At 37.3% G+C, this 20,735-nt stretch overlaps 1 protein-coding gene across 3 annotated transcripts in view; it reads right to left on the bottom strand.

Annotated features, from left to right (window-relative positions):
• Positions 1-20,735, bottom strand: part of LOC150100897 (putative glutamate receptor) — a 115,896-nt gene that overhangs the window by 63,373 nt on the left and 31,788 nt on the right. For all 3 annotated transcript variants that reach the window (XM_090401563.1, XM_090401562.1, XM_090401564.1), the window contains 2 exons: positions 3,199-3,324; positions 156-341 (listed from right to left, as the gene is read on the bottom strand). In XM_090401563.1, the coding sequence (XP_090257689.1) occupies positions 156-341; positions 3,199-3,324 (312 nt within the window). The remainder of the gene's footprint in view (positions 1-155; positions 342-3,198; positions 3,325-20,735) is intronic.

A 20,735-nucleotide genomic window follows, 5' to 3' on the forward strand; every position in this document is an offset into this window, starting at 1 on the left:
TGTTTATAATTCTTATATGTGATTCAAGACAAAATATTTGCTCCCTACATCTACCTTTATGCAGATATTTACAGAAGGGAGAGCCTGGTTCTGAAATTCCCAAGTCTCCTCTCCTGTAAATGCTTGTAATACAAGACAAACATTTATTCACTTACCGGGCTTGCAGCAATGCTGACATTCTGTCCTTTTAATGTTTTATCAAATGACCTCTTGAAGAAAGATGACAAAATTTTCTTCCTTGTAGTGTTTTCGAGATTCCAGATGTGTCTCCGCTCAACAGTCGTTGTGCGGTTCAGAAATGTAACAAGCGATAGTACTTCAACTTCCTTGTGAGCTCTGCTCTGAAAAGGCACATAAGAATTATTGAAAATTTTAGTCTTAATACCATATATAATAATAATATTATTAGACACCACCAGTCCAAGGACTCATCGACGGAGGGCACCTGCTCTACAACTCCGTCTCCACCATTCAATCATGACCACAACTACAACACCAGATACCGCCGACCACCACCACTGGTATTTCCACAAACAATCGCAAAGAAATACCTCTGAACCCACGGCGGGATTCGAACCCGCAGCCTTTTGGGTGGAGAGCGGATACGCTATCCACTCGGCCGGCTAATACTGCTGTGTGCTGTAATTTCATATAGTGTATAAGTAAACGGAATTTATAATTAAGTAGGCATTTTATGTTTTAAAAAAATCAAAACCTGATAATGTTATTTTCTAACCCTGAATATTATACAAAGAAACATATAAAACTGGGTTTTAATTAGTTGGAGATTTCTACAGAGATGTAGCATACTAGTTTCGCGGATTTGACAAAGTATCAGTTTAAAACATAACCGAATGCTAAATATCAAGATTCAAATGAAACGTTACACCAAATACATGGAGCGTGTATGTTAGGTCATTGTTATACAGGTGCGTCCTGTAATTGGCTACAAAGTTGAACTCCAATATCTTGAATGATCTTATGAGTGTTTTCCAGATGTCACCAAGGATTATTCCTTGGTTTCTGTTAAGGTTGCCTCTTGAACGGATAACTACTGCAGCTTCTTTGATGTTGCGGGTGCGAGTCTTCTAAGTGCGGCATAGTACTTTTATCCCATTCAATGTTGCGATTGGTATTAGAAAAATTGTGAGCTAAACCGGAATTGTCTTCTCTGTTGTTGTTAACATCCCGATGTGTTACTTTTGTCTCATCTCTAAACTTCTAGAAGTTTGTCCTATGTAATTTAGACCGCAAGAGCAAGGAATGTGTATACTCCAGGATGTTTATAGAAATCAATTTTGTATTTTGGTGACCGTAACAAGTTGAGAACTGTCTTTATTGGTTTAAAGGCCACTCGGATCTCGTGAGGTCTTAGCAGGTTTACAATTTTCTGTGAAACTGTGCCAGAAAAAGGAATGGAAGTCCTGTAATGAGTTTCTTGTTCACTGTTGGGAAGGGTTGGAGAAAAGAATAGTTTTTATCAATTTTTTCGGATAACCATTGTTTGTTAAAGTTTTGAAGAGAAGATATAATTCGTCTGTTAAAACTTTATCTTTTATGATACAAACTGCCCCGTTTTTCAGCATGTGTATAGTGCTCAACTTTTGTGAAATATGGTGCGATGAAGAAAAATGTAGGTAACGGCCAATGTGAGTCGTCTTGTGGTAAACATTTAGATCAATATTGCCATCCGTTTGTTTTGTGATTAATGCGTCTAGAAACGGTAATTTTCTTTCGAAGGTAAACTTGATTTTTTGATGAAACGAGTTTATTAAAGTTAGGAAATCAAATAGTTCTGCTTCACTATGTTTCCATATGATGAAAATGTCATTGGCGTATCTCCACCATACTGATGGTTTTGGACCCACATGTGACAAGATATCGTTTTCAAATTTTTCTATAAATCCGCACATGGAGATAGAGGACTACCCATCGCAAGACCTGATAGTTGTTTATAGATCTTCCCATTCCATTTGAAGTAATTTGAATTGAGGCAATGTCTATAAAGTTGAACAATATCTTGAGGAAATAGATTGTCTATGATGGTTATGACTTGAAGCTGTTTTATTGCTTTTTGCGTGCCCAGACGACGTCAACAGTCAAGTCGGCGAAACTAGTAGGATACATCTCTGTAGAAATCTCAGACTAGTTAAAACCCAGTTTTATATGTTTCTTTTTATAAAAGTCAAAACCATTCTGAAGTAACTTTAACTTGGTTTATAGTCTAAATTCGAATTAATTTACTGCGCAAAATGAATTTGTTTTACTTATTAAATAATCTTGTATAATAAGTAAAACAATAACATAAATAATAAAAAAGGTCTTTAAACTGAGGAATTTTATATGTTCCAGATTTATGATTATAATTATATTTAATGCTGGATCTATACTCTGTGATTTATTTAATTTATATTAAACTATGTGCAGGGCCAACTTTCCATAAATTGGGATCAGATTCTTCTTATTTAAATTCCACATCATGTATGCACTGTGAAAAAAATTATCTGCAGAAGAAAATATTTGAAAAACACCCCTACACCAGAAATTAAGATATTTTAAAACACATATCATACTATCACTAGGAATCACTGCCAAAGAACTAATCATGAAAGTAATCTACTACGCGACTGACAACTTTAGTGTTGCCAGATTTTCTTTAATTGATACCGAGAAATGGTACTTCTTTTCTAGTATTTTTGCCAGAATATGAATTTGTACTTATCGCCGTTAAAAAATAAAAATAAATTGAAGATATCTATGGATTAATAGTGATTGTAACTTTTTTTTGAAGTTCATTATCATAAAAATGAACTTCAACAAATTGGGATCAGATTCTTCTTATTTAAATTCCATATCATGTATGCACTGTGAAAAAAAATAGAATCGAGGAGGGGAAAAGTTCTCATTTCTTGAGGGAGAGAATTAACATTGTGAATTCTGAATTAAAATAAAAAAATATACATTAATATATTATTAATACTAATGAAATAACTTATATTAATAAAATAAGAAATTTTGAAAAACCTAATAAGTATTTTTCAATCGCTCCTTCTCATGAACCAAAAGTCTTAAATATCGCCACTGCGCCTCTTATCCACGATAATGATACTAGTGGAGATACAAAGAATATAACTAATCATTTAATTAACGCCTGTAATTTTCATAAAATGGGAGATGCAAACTTGCATACATACTCACGAGTACAAGAAAGATTATATGCTGCGATACTGGTGGTAACTTCAAATTAATCATAACATCTTCATATGTTGTTGCTTCCAAGAAAACGACCCACTTCGAAAAAACAGTCACTGGATATTTCAGTAGCTTCGGGAAAAAAAAAATAATAAGTTATCCATTTACGAATTATAATACAATAATAACGATAATAATACATGTGGGCACAAGAAAATACACTGACATAATTGACGTGATTAGGAAAATATGGACTTCTTCAGCTGAAGGCGAGTTACCCGATCTCATTGGGAGGTAGAAGAAGGCCAGGGAAAAAAAAAAAACTGTCTCATCCCCGGAAATTCGGTTTTCCGCATAAAGAGAAATCGGCCAGTAAACATGCACGATTTAAAGATTAAAAAAATGCTATGAGTATCGAAAATGGAGTGCATAGAGGAAGGAGGATTAAGTACTGTAGACGGTGGGTAGTATGAATAGTGTCCTCCCATGATGAGAATCCTTGGAGGATCACTCAATAAAATAATTCCAGACGAGAATTATTTGCAACATATTTTGATAAATTTTACTCCTTTCTATGCATAACAAGCATCTGGTTTAAAATAAAAACTGGAGGAATCGATAAATTTTATCATCATCAAATTCCTGCCATGTACCCTCAAGGAGTGCACAGGATATGATAGTACTACATGAAAAAAAATTACATCATTACTAACTTCCTATCTACAATTTTCCTCCAAATCAGTCTGTTACTTGTCAAGACTCCAACATTATCAGATCTTATATTTCTATCGCCTAAGGCACGTTGTACCGTATCAATCCACCTATATCTTGGTCTTCCTCAGGATCGTTTTGCTGCCAACCTGGCAGAGAAAACTTGTTTTGCTAATCTTTCTTCACCCATTCTGTTTAAGTGACCATACCACCTGAGATTAGCTCTGCTAACGCATTCCTGAATGCTGACAATGTCAAGTTCTTTCCTAATATCCTCGTTTTTAATATGATATTACCATTGATGCCATCTGTTCACGCCTCTAATCTTTCTCAGGACACTCATATCTGTGGTCTCTAGTCTTTGGTCAAGTGTTTTACTTCTGACCCAGCTCTCAGATCCATAAGTTAAAACTGGTTTGAACACTGTCTTGTATACAGCTAATTTAGTGTTCCGACTAATTTCTCTCTTATTCCATATGAATTTATTCAACTGACTTCCCACCATACCAGCTTTGTGGATTCTGTTGTCTATTTCTATATTTAATTTACCATCTTCACAAAAAATCGTGCCTAAGTAGCTGAAATGTTTTACTTGTTCCACAGGTTCTCCATTCACAACACAGTTGACATTTTCAATGATTCTGCCTATTTTCATTGTCTTTTTATTGCTGATCTTCATACCATATCTATTACAACAGTTATTCAATTTAGTCAGGGAATCTTGCAGACTTGTAGCGAATTTATTTAGAAGTATGACATCATCCGCATAAAGCAGAGAGCTGACATTAACATCTCCAATTCTGATATCATGTTTAATACCACTTTCCTTCATAATGTGATCCATATAGATAATGAATAACAGAGGGGATAATGTACATCCTTGTCTCACACCAGATTTAACATTAAACCATCTACCTGTACTTCTTTCAATTCTAACTGCTGAGTTACAACTCAAATAAAGACTAAGTATTGCTTGATATAATGCCTCATTGACACCATATAACTGTAGCATATTGAATAGCTTCTCTCTTGGCACTTTGTCATATGCCTTTTCCAAATCAACAAAACTTAAATACAGATAATATTCCCGTGCTTTCTGGACTATTTGTCGTAAAGTGAAGATCTGATCCTGACAGCCTCTATTTGGCCTAAATCCAGCTTGTTCTTCACCCAGCTTTTTTTCCACAATTTTTCTCATGTATACTTGCATAGATCTTGCGAGGAACACTTAGTAGGGAAATAAATCTGTAATTCTCACATTCAGTTTTTTTTTCCTTTTTTATATATGGGTAGTATGAGAGCTCTACTCCAATCATCGGGAATTCGTCCCTCTGCCCAGGCTTCCTGAACTATGCAGTGCAGCCATTGTAAGACATTTGTACCTCCATACTTGAGCATTTCTGGTCGAATATCATCTACTCCTGCTGCCTTTTCACATTTCAGGCTTTTGATGACTTTTTCTACTTCAAGTATGGATATGTATTCCTAACTGCATGCCTGGTCAGCGTTTTTTTTTACTACTGTCTGTCATCACTGCTTGTTTCATTTAGCAGTTTTACAAAGTAATGACTCCATACTTCAAGGATATCTTTTTCTTCCATTTTCATGTCACCTTTATCATCTTTAACTCCTTTTACAGCACTCTTTCATCCATTCATAAGCATCTTCAACAACCTCCAGAATATTTTGCCACTTCTTGATATTTATTTTCTATATCCTTGCCAAAGTCCTCCCATGACTTTTGTTTAGCTAGTTTTACACAGTGTTTAGAGAATACAGAGACAAATGCAAGAATGCTAAGAGCACAAACTGACTTATTTGCCAGGAACTTTTGATATGCTTTCTTCTTTTCCTTCACTGCCTCTTTAACTTCCTGTGTCCACCATGGAGTTCTAATTTTTCTATCCTTGCAGACAACTTCACCACATGCCTCTCTAGCTGAATCAATCAGCTTTCTTCAAGGCTTGCCACTGAATCTCCAAGGTTTGATTCCTGTTCTCAAACTCTTTGATTTTTTTCAATAATCTTTGTGTATTTTAGTCTACAGTTCACATCTGAGAGTTGCTCAACTTTTATTCGCTTTAAAACTTTCTTACATGTTATTCTTTTCAATATGAAATTCAATTTTATCCTGCTCAAGACTAAATAGTGATCACTTCCAATTTCAAATCCTCTGTACACTCTGGTGTCCTGCTCCAGGGAGAAAACATTACTATCGACAATTACATAGTCAATGAGACTTTTCTTATTCCTTACCTCTTCTCTCCAAGTGAATTTGTGCACATTTTTATGTTGGAACATGGTGTTAGTAATAACTAGTCCATCCATGTCCTGAGCAGAAATCCAACAGATATTTGCCATTATTATTAGATTTGCTCTTTTCTCCAAATTTTCTCAAAATATTTTTGTATGTCTGACAATCATTTCCTTCTCTGCTATTTAGATCCCCGACAAGGACCAACTTTTCCTTTTTCATTGTGTCAGTTGCTTTTTCTAAAGCCTCAAAAAATTCCTCCACTTCTACCTTAGTAGAACCTTCTGTGGGACGGGAGGAATTTTTGAGGCTTTAGAAAAAGCAACTGACACAATATAAAAGGAAAAGTTGGTCCTTGTCGGGGATCTAAATAGCAGAGTAGGAAATGATTGTCAGACATACAAAAATATTTTGAGAAAATTTGGAGAAAAGAGCGAAGCTGATAATAATGGCAAATATCTGTTGGATTTCTGCTCAGGACATGGACTGGTTATTACTAACACCATGTTCCAACATAAAAATGGACTGGACTAAAATGGAACTGGACAAATAAGTCTCATTGTCCAGTTCCCCATTCTCATATTTGCCCACATTGCTCTACTTGAGGATGATTGCCATTCAAGAAAATTAGCCTCGTATTTTGTGTTGATTACTATGGCTACTCCTTCTTTTCCTTGATTGGCATTGCCTGAATATAACAAGGATACTAAATAATAACTTTCCGTAAAATTCATCCAGCTATAGTGCAGAAATAACTTGTACGGAAGGCCGCAGTATTTTATTGAAGATCATTCTAAATAGGATCGAGTCCAAAGTTGAGGCAGAGGTGCCAAAGGAACAAACAGGTTTTAGGAAAGGTTTCTGTGATCTAAAGCCAAAGATCAAATCATTTGCTTTAGATCACAGAAAAGCATAAAGAATTTAGACTCCTTATGATAATGTGTTTCTTAGACTACTCTAAAGCTTTTCGCTGTGTTCAGCATGTTAAACTGTGGGAAGTAATGAAAAGAATGGGTTTTCCTCAACACACTATCAGGTTCATAGCTAACTTATACAGGGAACAAGAAGCCATAGTAAGAACAGGTGCTGGATTAACTGATTGGCTTCAGGTTGGAAAGGGAGTTAGGCAAGGATGTTTACTTTTCTCCACTTGTTTGGTATTTATGCTGAGGACATTATGTGTGAAGCATTGGATAAGCTCAAGATAGGAATTAGGATAGGTGGTAGATTGATCAGTAATCTGAGGTATTCTGATGATACTGTACTCCTTTGTAACGACAAGGAAAAACTAGGACAAATTCTCGAAAAAGTTAACGAGATCAGTAATAACAGAGGACTTCAGCTCAATTCTAGCAAGACAAAAATTATGGCTCTCAAAGGAAATACTGACAGGGAAGCTCTTGAGAAATACGTGTCCACATTAATAATGGTATCCATTATTAATGTGAAGAATTGCTGTTCCAAAGATTAGGAATGACTAAAACAACAGTCATAGACTGGTCTAAAATCTATCTCCACATTAACAAAGTTTGGAATTTTGGATGCAGTTTTTTTTTTTTTTTTTTTTTCTCAACAGCAACTTATGGATGCAAAACTTGGAACCTAAAGAAGTAGGACAGGAAAAGGATAGATACTTTTGAGATTTGGTGTTGCAGAAGGCTTTTGAGGATATCATATACTGAAAGGTGTGCAAATGAATGGGTGTTAAACAAGATCAGTAGAACTTTAAGGCTCCTTAAAGATATTGACAGAAGAAAGTTAAAATACTTTGGCCACATTGAAAGAATGGAAGGGAAAACTTCTCAGAATAGTAATAAAACAAAGTTCCTGGAAAAAGAGGAAGGGGTAGACTGTCAATGAAATGGATCGATAGTGTGTATGTGGAGTGACTGATATTCAGAGTTGAAGCCTCCAGAAAAGCGTACAACAGGACTACATGACGAGGACCGATTGGCACATCTCCGAGCATCGGAGTGACCATACCGCATCTGTGGATGTCCAGTGAACAGATGATGATCACGAGTGCTAGTGCATTTTGCAAAACATAAAATAATAATACTGCAAATCCAGGTACTTTGTGACCATTTTCTGTATTTTCAGCTTTTGCTATATAACAGTTAAATGTACAACTTTTAGGATCAACTGCATCTACCGGTTCCGATTCAATCTGATCCTTTTTTGACTTTAACCAACTTTTTTTTTTCTCTCTACAATCTTAGGGAGCAGATCTGGATGCCTGTGTCACATTTATTTTTCTTTTTGTACCTTTGGAAGACAGGAATCAAAGTTGCCCCATTAGAAACTCTCTTTCTCTAGAAGTGAAAAGAAAAAAGTATCAAATAAAGCTCAAAATAAAAACTACTTTGTATAAATTTAAAACACTAGTTATTTCATTGGAAATTAAAAAAAAAAAAATAATATTTCAAAATCTTCGCGCTTCTTAGATTTTTATGATATCTCGGTAATCATAAGCTAGCACATTTCTAATATAGATCCCTCCCTCCATAAGACTCACATGCACACGTGATTTGTTTTTCTTTCATCGACTGCTAATTTAACATCTGGATAAAATGTTTCCTACTTACACGACCAAAGCATGTTACTGCACTCCAGAAAGTTAGCCTGAATTGATCTCGAATGTTTGTCTTGAAGTATTTTGGTTTAATAAGTATGTCTAAGATATACTTATTAAACGAAAAGATATAAAATGCATACTACAAATATCATTACTATTACATGGCGCTTTCACAGAGTCCCAGGACCAGTGGCGCATTCGGGGGGGGGGGGGGGAGTGCCCTGCACCCCCAAAAGAAAAAGGAGAAAAACACTAGAAATCCAAAAATCTTTTCCTAATTAAAATTCTTTTTTTTTTTTTTAAATTTATGTTGTGTCGTGTGTTCTATTTCTATACTACTTGTGAATTAGCGACCACATAAGGTGGGAATATCCTATAGCACTCGGGAATCACGACCGCTGTGAATGCAAGGCGAACGAAGTGCTCGGTCTGCCCGAGGAGATCACGGGTATCATGTATTGGCGATCACTGCAGATGCTCAGTCATAGGTCATATGCAATGTGTAGTGTGTATTCTCAAATCGTCTACTCAACTCCCCACCCCCAAGATTAAATCATGAGTGCGCCACTGCCCAGGATTGTCTAACCATCCATTCTTTGGGAAAGGAATATCAGAATTTCGGGAGAAAAAAAAAAGCTATTCCACAGCCATGTCAGACTAACTGAAAAAGCTTTTATAAAAAGGTTCACATCATGAGGCGTCTTTTCCATATAAATTCAAAACACGAAATGGCGAATTCACTTTCGTTCCGATATTTGTAATATCACCATTTTATTTTATTTGCCTATATTTATAATGGCGATTTTTTTTTAGAAAGTATGAATCCTCTTTGCATTACTACCAGTAAATAAATCCACTACCACCTTTTATTCCCCTATAGGGAGTAGGCGAGACCAGTGTATTATGCCTGTCAACTGCATATGTTAAGTAGCCTGTTTGCAGGTCTTGTGGGATGAAAAGCCCAAGTTCAAGAAGAAAACAAATCCATTTACTACTATAGGAAACACACTGAATTACTCTATTCTGAGGCAAAACACGATGCCCTATCATAGTATCAAACTATGTCAGCGTAGAATCTGATTGATGTGTTTGTTTGCGTGTGTGTAATACAGAGAATTCCGCAGCATTTCATCAAAAATATTAATATGCCTCATTTATTAAGAAATCTGTCGCAAATCTCTGGACATTCTCCGTTTTATTATTATTTATTCCGGTACTCCAAGAAGTCAAAACACTCATCGCTGGAGACCCACAGTATCCATTAACACAACATCTTAAACTTATCATAACCGAGGTGGTTATGATCGTAAAACGTGATCATAACCACCTCGAGCATTCCATTCAACTCATTCAGCAATCTCCAAGTAAAGAACCTAGTCTGCACACCCTTACCAACCACACTCTTAGACAACTTCCAAAACTTGTCCCCTATTCCCCACATGTGTTGAAAATTCTTTATGTCAGTCTTATATAATCGCTTTATTAACTTATAAGTTTCTATCATATCTCCTCTCCTTCGCATGCCAGCTAAACTCTGCAACCCACACATCTTCAACCTATCCTCATAGGGAACATTCCACAGACTAGTCACCAGCTTGGTCACTCGTCTCTGAATCCTCTCCTCCACCCGATTCCTAAGAAAAGCAAGTGACCCAATCTGTGCATAGTAGCCATGTGGCCGAATCATAACCTTATGATTCGGAATTTCAAATCTCTATTCACCATCACTTCCACATCCTTGATCTGATCTGATTTTCCCTTTCAGTCGTTTCCGACCAGGTGACATTGTAGGCATTGCCCACAAAGTATTCTGGTGAGATTTTTACAGGATAGTTCACCATTGCTTTCCCAATCCCTCAATTTTATCCGGGCTCAGGACCGGCATATGGTAGACGTATTCATGACTGTAATCCATGTGTGTGTTCACGGGGCCAATTTGCCTGTTCTAGGGGACAAAAAACCCGAGATTCCGGGTGAAAAAAAAAACCTACCTCCGTATGACACTCAACTTCAGTAGAAAGAGACCAGATAAAGGTTCCTCACGTCACTGACGGGAATTGAACCCAGATCTTTCCGACCAAAGGGCTTCGTCTGTACTGACTGAGCTATGGAGGCTCTTCCCCCCCCCCAGATCCCTAGCCTCATCAATTTCCTGTAAACTAATACCATCACTATGATACGAAGTATACGTCAATCTGTTGGATTATTATTTATTTTTTAATAGCTCAGTGGATGTGGCGTTTGCACACCACGGCGCTTGGCCGCACGAAGGAAGACTTGGGTTTCGAGTCTAGTCGGCGACTAGAGGAAATTTTTCTAAGACTTTTTTCGACCGGTTCCCGAGTTAGTTGATCTCTGGCACGGGCAAGCGGATTTTTCCTCCCGTAAACTGAAGAAAATCGACCGTAGAACCCGCATTATTTCAGACATTAAATATATTGTGTTAGGGTTAGGGACCACGAGATGGCGGCACATTTGAGCCATCTCTCTTCACTGTGTACCGCATAATTAGTGATATCCTTGGGCCATCTATCTCTGATTTGTACCAGTGGAGATTGAACTGCCCACTCAGTCTCCAAAAATTAGATAGGGCTAAATGGCCTCGCCTACTCCCCGTATACGGGAATAAAAAGGCGTTAGCTGATTTTTTTTTATATATATATATATTTTAATTGTTATTACTATTGATAACATCCACCATAGGGAGGTTTTTATCCCTCTTTATAAGGTTATGATGCGGCCACATGTCGACTACTGGGTACAGATTTGGTCACCTGCCTTTCTTGGGAATCGAGTAGTGGTGGAGAGGATTCAGAGACGAGTGACCAAGCTGGTGACAGGTCTGTGAAATATGCACAACAGTTAGATATACTGCTGTAAATAATGCCGTGCAATATATAGAAGGGACGCAAGTATTAGGAGAATTGGAAGTGAAGTGTATCAGGTGTTGATTGAGTTAGATGTTAATATCACTGTGGGAATGAATGACATATCACCACGTATTCTTAAAGAATGAACAACAGTTAGCTAGACCCTTGATCTGGTTGTTTATTGAAAGTCTCGCGGCAGGCAAGGTTCTAAAATATGGAAAGAAGGTAATCTTTTCAGCCTGAAGTGCATTACCTTACGTTTTACAACATTAAATTGCTAACCTTTTTCCACACTCCCAATTTATTTAAATAATCCTTTACGATAGTTACAACGTCTTTATCAGCTATTGTCCTCACCAGTTTTGTATCATCAGCGAACTGCTCAATATTCCCCCCTCAAATATCGCTATACCATTAATGTACAAATTAAAGAGTTGTGGTCCTGGTACAAAGCCATGGGACACTCCACTAGTCATCCTCATTCGCCTTGATTTACTGCACCATACACCACCTTCTGATGTCTATCAGCCACTCCCTTATCCATGCCACCAGCTTCAAATACATTCCCATTTGCTCCAATTTATGTAAGTTACCATGCGGTATTCTATCAAATGCTTTTGCATAGTCCACCAGTATCATGGTATAGCCATTTCCTTTATCCAATTCCACTGTCACCTTATAAAAATTTAATAAATTACTGAGCCAGGACCTAACTTTTACAAAGACATGATATGCCCTATATAGTATCATATTGCTATTCACCCATTCTTGAAATTTACTTTTAACCAATTTTTCCCAATGCTTTAACAACCACTCCATAGATACCAATTGGTCTGTAATTTGCTACTTCTATGTTGGAGTGAATGGAAATTAATAAGTCAGTATCTGACACATGCAATGCATAACTGCACATCATGTGAGCAAATATAGTAAGAGTGAAATGGATGAAAAGCAAAATCAAGCAAGCTTTGTTGGAAAAGAAAATGCTATGGAGGAGGAGGTAAAGAAAGTTGGTGGTAATCGGATCCATTAAGAGTATAGAGTGTAGGCTAGGAAGATGACGAGCATGGTAAAGAAAGAAAAGATGCAGTATGAGAGGAGATTGGCTGGTCAGGTCAAGTTTAATTCAAGTGAATTTTTCTTCTGTATGGCAAGCAAGAGAACGAATAATTATGGCAGGTTAACACTGTTGAATAGTCATGGCAGCAGAGTGACACCTTTGCATAGGATATGGTGGAATTATTGGATGATCATTTTATCAGTGCAAATGATACCATACAATATATAGAAGGAATGCCAGTATTAGGAGAATTCAAAGTGAAAGAATCAGGAGGTGTATCAGGCGTTGATTGAGTTAAATGTTAACAAAGCTGTGGGATTGGATGGCATATCAACATGTATTCTTAAAGAATGTACTCAACAGTTAGCAACGGCATTGACCTGGTTGTTTAACGAAAGTCTCGCTGCGGGAGGTTCCTAAGGAGCGGAGAAAAGACAAAATAGTGCATTCTGTATGATGGGGGCAGCATGAAGGCTAAAAGATAGGCCTTCTTTTAGCAATTTGCTCGCATTTTATGATACGGTAACAAGTGTGTGTTAGATAAGGGAGAATCATACACAGTAATATTCTTGGACTTTGCAAAATCGTTTGAACGATTACTACAAAAATCGGTGTACAAGCTGCAGAGGATGGAAATATATAATATATTGGTTAGATCGGAGATTGGCTCTGAACGACACCAGCAGTGTATGAGGGAGTAGTTTTTCAAAAAAGGAGGATAACTAGTGATGTTCCTCAGGTTTCTTTTCTTGAGCCCTGTTGTTTAACTCGTTTGTAAATGACATATCGTGTGGACTGACTGCGATCTTCGTTTGCTGATGATGCAAAGTTGAGGAGAATTATAAGTAGCACTGCTGATATTAATTCCATTCAACGAAATTTGAATAGACTTTTCACTTCCACAAAGGAGTGGGGTTGTAGTTTTAATAATTTCAAGATGTTACATTTGGAAGTGCAGAAATATGCTGCTGTGTACTATACTGACAAGTGCCGTATAGTACACAGAGGGGGAAAAGTCCGACCACACCTCCTCGCGGCCCCCCCCTGGACCCTTGAAGCTCTTGACCAAATTTCTTATGGTCCGATTTCAAGGTGACTAACGTGGCAACGGCACCCATTTTCTAATGAAGAGTCATAAAAAGTTTTCAACCAATGCTACTGCGTCCGGGGAAGCCGACGCGTCTGGGGCTGCAGTCCGGGCTCCTGATGATAAATATGCTACGAGGACTCATATTAACATTTTGCAACTCAATATCAACGGTACTCAGAGAAAAATGGATGAATTCAAATACATGCTTTATAAAAACAATATCCATATAGCTTGTCTACAAGAAACAAAACTAAATAAAAATCTGAACTTCAACATCAAAGGATACACAGTTCTTAGGAAGGATAGAGAGGAAAGAACAGGTGGCGGGCTTGCTATCCTTTTGAAGACCCCAGAAATCAAATTCAAAGAAATCACCCTAAATCAATATTTAAATAATAACAGTTCGACGGAAGCTCAAGCTGTTGAAATACATCTACCAAACCATTCTATTCCAATCGCAAACGTCTACCATCCTGATAATACAAATATTGATACAGACATCATTGAAAAGCTAAGTGAATCTCTAACTGATGCAACCATTGTACTTGGTGACCTAAATGCAAAAAGCCCAACGTGGGGCTCCCCCGATTTAGACCATAAAGGTCAACAATTGGAAGACCTCTTTACAGATTTGGAACTCACAACAATTAACAATGGACAGAGCACCTATCTTTCTAAAACTACGGGAACTGAATCTGCTATTGACATCACAGCTATTAATTATAGCATTGCATCAAGTGCACATTGGAAAATTTTGGGAAATGCCATCAGTGACCACAGACCCATAACAACAACACTAAACTTCAAGATTGAACAAGAACAGCAAATCAAAAGGACATGGAACTTCAGAAAAGCCGACTGGACAAGGTTTACTCAAACCTTGGAGAGCCTCTGTCAAGATGAACCTGTCTCTGGAAACCTCAACAGAAAATTACACCTTACTTCACACATCAGTAGAGCTGCCAAAGCAACAATACTAAGAGGCCAGCGGAAAAATACCTGGATACCATACTGGAAAGATCACAATATTGATTCAATGATTACAGAAAGAGACAATATCAATGAACAATTCAGAATTAATAAAACTGATGATTACAGAAAGAAATTAATGGACATAACACACAAAATAGAGCAGGAAATTTGGAAGTGCAAACAAGAGAAATGGGCGGAACTTTGCAGTAACCCGGATCCAAGAAAACACAGCCAACACTGGAACATTATTAGAATCCTAGACAATATCAAAAAAGAGAACCGACAGAAAACAAACTTCATCACAAATGCTGGGAAACAAGCTATTACAGATCAAGAAATTGCAAACACACTGGCAAAAACCTATTCAAACAACTCCAAACTTCAGTATAACAGAGAGGACAAGCCCCTCAATAAACTCACAAGTAAAATGCCAAAACAAGCAAGAACACACCAAACTAATGACATCTTCTCCGAAGAATTTACACTAAGTGAACTAAATTCATCAATCGAGAAAACTGCACCTAATAAATCTCCTGGTAATGATCTTATCTTTGGTCATATGGTCAAACACCTTGGCAAAAATGCCAAAGAACAACTTCTGGACATTCTCAATACCTCTTGGCAAACAGGCAAACTTCCAAAAGAATGGAAAAAATCAGTTATTGTACCCATCCTGAAACCTGACAGAAATGCTGCAGAATGTCAAAGTTATAGACCTATCGCATTAACTAGCATACTTTGTAAAATTATTGAAAGAATCATACACTCCAGGCTTATGCACTGGCTGACAAAAAATAAGAAAATCAACTACTACCAAACTGCCTATAGAACTCGTCATTCGACAACAGATCAATTATTCCACTTCTGCCAAACAATAATAGACTCATTTCAGGAAAAACCAACAAAAAAGACAACTGCCATATTCCTTGATATGACTGCTGCTTTCGATCGTGTTTGGATCAAAAAATTAATACAAACAGTACATGATATTGGAATTAGAGGAAACGCTTTAATCTGGATTGCCGATTTCATTAGAGGAAGAAAGATCAAAGTCAGAATCAATGCAGCAATATCAAAAGACCAGAGAACCTGGGCTGGTGTTCCCCAGGGCTCAGTACTCAGTCCCTTACTATTCCTTCTATATGTCAATAATATTCATCCCCACCTTACAGAAGACACAAATGGAACTTGCTATGCAGATGATATAGCCATCTGGCATACTAGTGCTAAAAGCAAAGAATCAGAGGAGATTCTAAAAAAATCCATGAGAGGATTAGAAAAATGGTCAGACGAACTTAAACTCAAAATCAACCCAGACAAAACAAAACTAAGTACCTTTAGTACAGACAGGAAAAATAGACATTCCTACAATCTCAAAGTCAAGATTAACAACAAGCTAATTGAAAAAGTCACAAATCCAAAATACCTTGGTATTACGCTTGATCAGGAATTACGTTTTGCACAACACATCTCTAACACTTCCAACAGAGCTCTAAAAAAATTAAATATACTGAAAAGGCTTTGTGGAACAAATTGGGGCGCAAAGCCAAAAATCCTCAAAACTACTTATACTACACTAATAAGGCCAATAATGGAATATGCAGCACCTATCTGGTCACCTTCGGCCTCATCGGTAAAGAAAAAATTAGACAAAATACAAGCAAAAGCATCCAAGATTATCATTGGTGCAGTCTCATCCACTAACAACATCAGAGCCCAACAGGAATGTGGGCTTGACCTGCTGGAGGACAGACGAAAATTTGCCACCATAAAATTAATAAATAATATCAGAAGCTACCAAAGTGATCATATCTCCCTAAAAACTTATGAACACTGGAACCAAAATTGCAGACTTCACAGATCATCAACTGTACAATATGATGACACTATCAAGAAAGAAATAGGTCTTGATCAACTAAATGCCCACATAAACAAAGAACCTCTATTTTCCAGTCCTTTACCTTCAAATACCTCCATAAATCCAAACCTTACCAAATTCTGTACAAAAAAAGAACCAAAAGAAATGCTCAAAGAAAAAGGCCTAAATACTATCAACCTTCTTTCATCTTCCAAACAGGTTATTTGTTATACCGATGGATCATCAGACGCCAATATGATTAATGGAGGCGCTGGTGTTCTCCTTCTACTCCCGAAAGGTGAAAAACTTCCAATAAAAGTTGGATCTGGGAGAATCGCTTCCAATTTTACCAGCGAACTCTACGCAATAAATAAAGCACTAGAAGCCTACTTAAATCTATCATCATCTCAACAATCTGAAGGAATTATAATTTACAGTGACTCAAGATCAGCTATGGAGGCAATCAAAAATGGCAATACCAAGCTCACACAAGACATCCATAAACTCTTAAATCAACTAAAGTGTTTAGGTAAAAGTTGCATTTTACAATGGATTCCTGCTCATGTAGGCATTGATCACAACGAAACAGCTGATAAATTAGCAAACGCGGCCAGAGAACTCAACCAAGAAACTCATATGATAACTCTTGCTGATGCCAATGCACTAGCAAAAGCTAAACTAATTCCACTGAAATCAGTGATACAACATCAAATTCCCGAAATCAGTGCTGACAGAAGGACCTCCACCACGATAGCAAGACTACGAACAGGACATTATAGAGGAATGAAGATCAATACAGATGATACGAGAACATAAAAACTGCAACAACTGCCCCAATACTGAACTGACACCCACTCACATCTTTACCTGTCCAGCAATTACAGCAGCCTTGCAAGAAATAGATCCTAATCCTGAACAACAGCTCTATACAAACAAAATCACAGACATAGCCAAAGCAGTACAAGGAGCACACGGAAACATCTGAGATTCTTCAAAGGACAAGACAACAACAAGTGCCGTACTGCAGTAAGTGGATGAGATTAGAGATTTGGGAGTGATGGTTGACAGTAGGCTGAAATTTAGAGGTTGCAACGACTATCAAACGTAGTGCCGCTATGATACAAAGTACTCTAACATGTATCGACTTGGAAGTTCTGTGTAGGAAGTAAGTTAGCGAGAGGATTTTATCGGATTAATCCAGAGGAGATTATAAAACAAAAGTAGAAGGCGAATGGTGAAGAACCATGGGCCATCCCTGAACGTACTGTAAGAGTGTAGTGAAGAGGGAAGTGAGAGTAGATTTTTTTAAATGGAGAACTGTCAGTGAATGAAACGCATTATCAGAATACGTTGTTAATAACAACACAGTCCAGGCCCCCTGTATTAATTGCTGTATTCACATTAATGCTTTTCAAGTTGCCTCCTAAGTTTGACATAGTCGCCAGCTTTGTATTTCTGCATACACCCTTTCTTGATTGAAATCTCCACATGTTGAGCAACTTTCCAGGACAGGACTGCATGGTCACTTTAGCCGATCGGTAAAGTCTACTATAGTTATCGACAGATCTTCTGAGGCTATTACCAGATCCAACATTCTCTGAAATCCCTGGTCCCCTCCTTCACATGTTGTTTAAGGTAAATATCCCTAAGTAACTGTGTAAGTTCCATTTCGCCATATGCCCTTTACTCATTCCAATCTATATTCCCATAGTTGGAGTCTCCCGTGATAATTGCTCGGCCAACACCCATTGTGCTAATCTGCCATGCATGTCGTCCACATCTTCTGAACTCCCAGGTCTATAGCAGCGACCAACAATCGTCTACTCCTATCAGACAGCCTCAAATGAACCATTTCCCTCAGATCAGCAATCTTCCTTAACTTCTTATTTTATTTATTATTATTATTTTTTGTTGTTGACGTTCGGCTATCATTAATAATACTCCTCCTGCCCTATTTCCTCCATCTTCTCTGAAAATGCAATATAACCGTTACATTCCTTCCCTATAATTACATCATTCTTTGACTAGGTTTCGCTGATGCCAATAGTGTTTGGCCTAGTCTAGCTAACCACTGCCTCATTATTCCTGATAATTCGGGGATTCGTGTACATGCATTTCAACATTCTCTTGGGTCCACAGTTACCTTTACATAATGTCATTTCCTGGCCATTCAGATTCGAAACCTGGGAAACTGCACCCAGCTCTTCACAATCATTCCTGCACTCATACTTATCTAACCCAGGGGTGGCTAGACACATGCTTGATTGCTTCCCCCTCCCCCAATCTCTCTAGTTTGCCTGGTTTTGCCCTTCCAAACTCTCACTGAACAAAACTTTCTCCAAGCACCTAACTACAAAACCATTTAAATGCAGTTTAATCATAAAATTTCCTAATCCGGCTTTATAAAGCTTATTGTTTGTGAATAGAATCATTTCCAAAACGAACCACATAGTTAATTATGTACTGTGGTTTCAGAGAAGCATTTTAAACACGAATATGCTGGAAAATCATTTTCGACTTGTACAGCTGGCACGCACGAAATGCTGATTCCCGACATTGATTTAACTCTTAATGGAATTAAATTGGTTCCAGACAAGCGTGCCTCTCCTAACCTTGACCTAGAGTTGTTTTTTTTTTCTTACTCCCACCTGTAGAAGTACTTGCTCATGTTGAGAGTAGAATGTCAAATTAAAGTAAACACTTTCAGCAGCATTGTATCTTTATATATATAAAAAAATAGCTGCAGGCTAAAACATGGCTTTAGTAGTGTAGTTTAATAAAATAGCGGAAATAAAGTCAAATATTAAGCATTAGTTACATTAAATTAATAACATTAAAGGAAGTTTTACATTTATGTGACGAGTTTTGCCAAGTAACATAAATATAAAATATTCCCTGAACGAAATAAAATTATTATTATTACGTGACGCCTCCAGGGAGTCCAAAGACTCATCAAGGGAGAGTGTGCCAACAGCATCGAACGATTGAACTCCTTCGAACTACTAACCGCGCTCAAACTTGCTTAACTTTTTGCGTGAGCCATTAGCAGCAGAGGCTCTACAATCGACCAACTTTGTGCGAGACATGTTTAACCTGGTATGAATACATTGGTCATCACAGGTATCTTTATATGCATCAGGATAAATTATGCATGAGCACAGAATACGAACAACTACTAAACGTCGTAATTATACTGTCCTGATGGGTGCCCACTACTACAGACACAGTAACATCTTGTTATTGGGCTAATCTACGAAATCAGCCTAATAACGCTAGTTTGTTTTTAGTCTGTCAGATTTTTAGTAGTGAGCTAACCATATTTATTTAGTCTGGGGAGTGTACACCTGTGACAGATTCCAACAGTCTCTCGGATTGAAAATCTACATATGTATAATAAGGAGTATAATAAGTTTTTTTTTTTTTTTTTTTTATCCTGAATACAATGATCCGAATAACAGGAACCTCTCCTGAGTACCTGTGGTAAGGTGTTGGGCTTATTTATTATTATTATTAGCAGTAATAGTATTATATTAATGCTCATCCAGAAGAATGTTAGTAGTTCTTCCACTTTAGCCAAAGGAGGCTAATTTGCAGAAAGGATGAGGTGGGGATTCTTGTGAACGTGAGGATGCTTTAAGTGATGGAAAGGATCTCTTTGATGCGCTGATAATGGCAGCAAATTTTTGATAAAGGTTAACGGATGTCTGGATGTTATTTTTTTTAATAATTTCTGTCAATTCTTCCAAGATTCCCAGGATTCAAGTGGTTTTATGTAATGGTGGTATTTAAGCATTCTTGAACAGAGTAGTTAGACCATGCCAGTCAAGTCGATAACGTTCGAGTCACTTCCTTAGCCAATAGCTTTCTTTATCCCCCATGCAGAACCAACAAAAGTCAACACATCCTTCTCCCAAATCCAACCTCTCTAAACTCGCTTTTTGAATTTAATTATATTTTACAACTTGTAGTTAATAACTAGGAACATCTCCATATAAGTTATCATAGTTTGTTCTACTTCAGAAACGAGTAGCAAAATGAATTTTGTAAATTAAGAATAATTTCAATGGATGAACAATCAGCTCACTCATGATTAGATGTTCGAATGAACAGAGAGCAAACTCTCAGGTAAGTCCCAGACATTGGCACAAAATTG

Source organism: Typopeltis vanoorti, chromosome 12 (assembly GCF_054136105.1).
Source record: "Typopeltis vanoorti isolate ZY-2024b chromosome 12, IOZ_Tvanoo_1.0, whole genome shotgun sequence".
In the NCBI taxonomy this organism is placed as follows: Eukaryota; Metazoa; Arthropoda; class Arachnida; order Uropygi; family Thelyphonidae; genus Typopeltis; species Typopeltis vanoorti.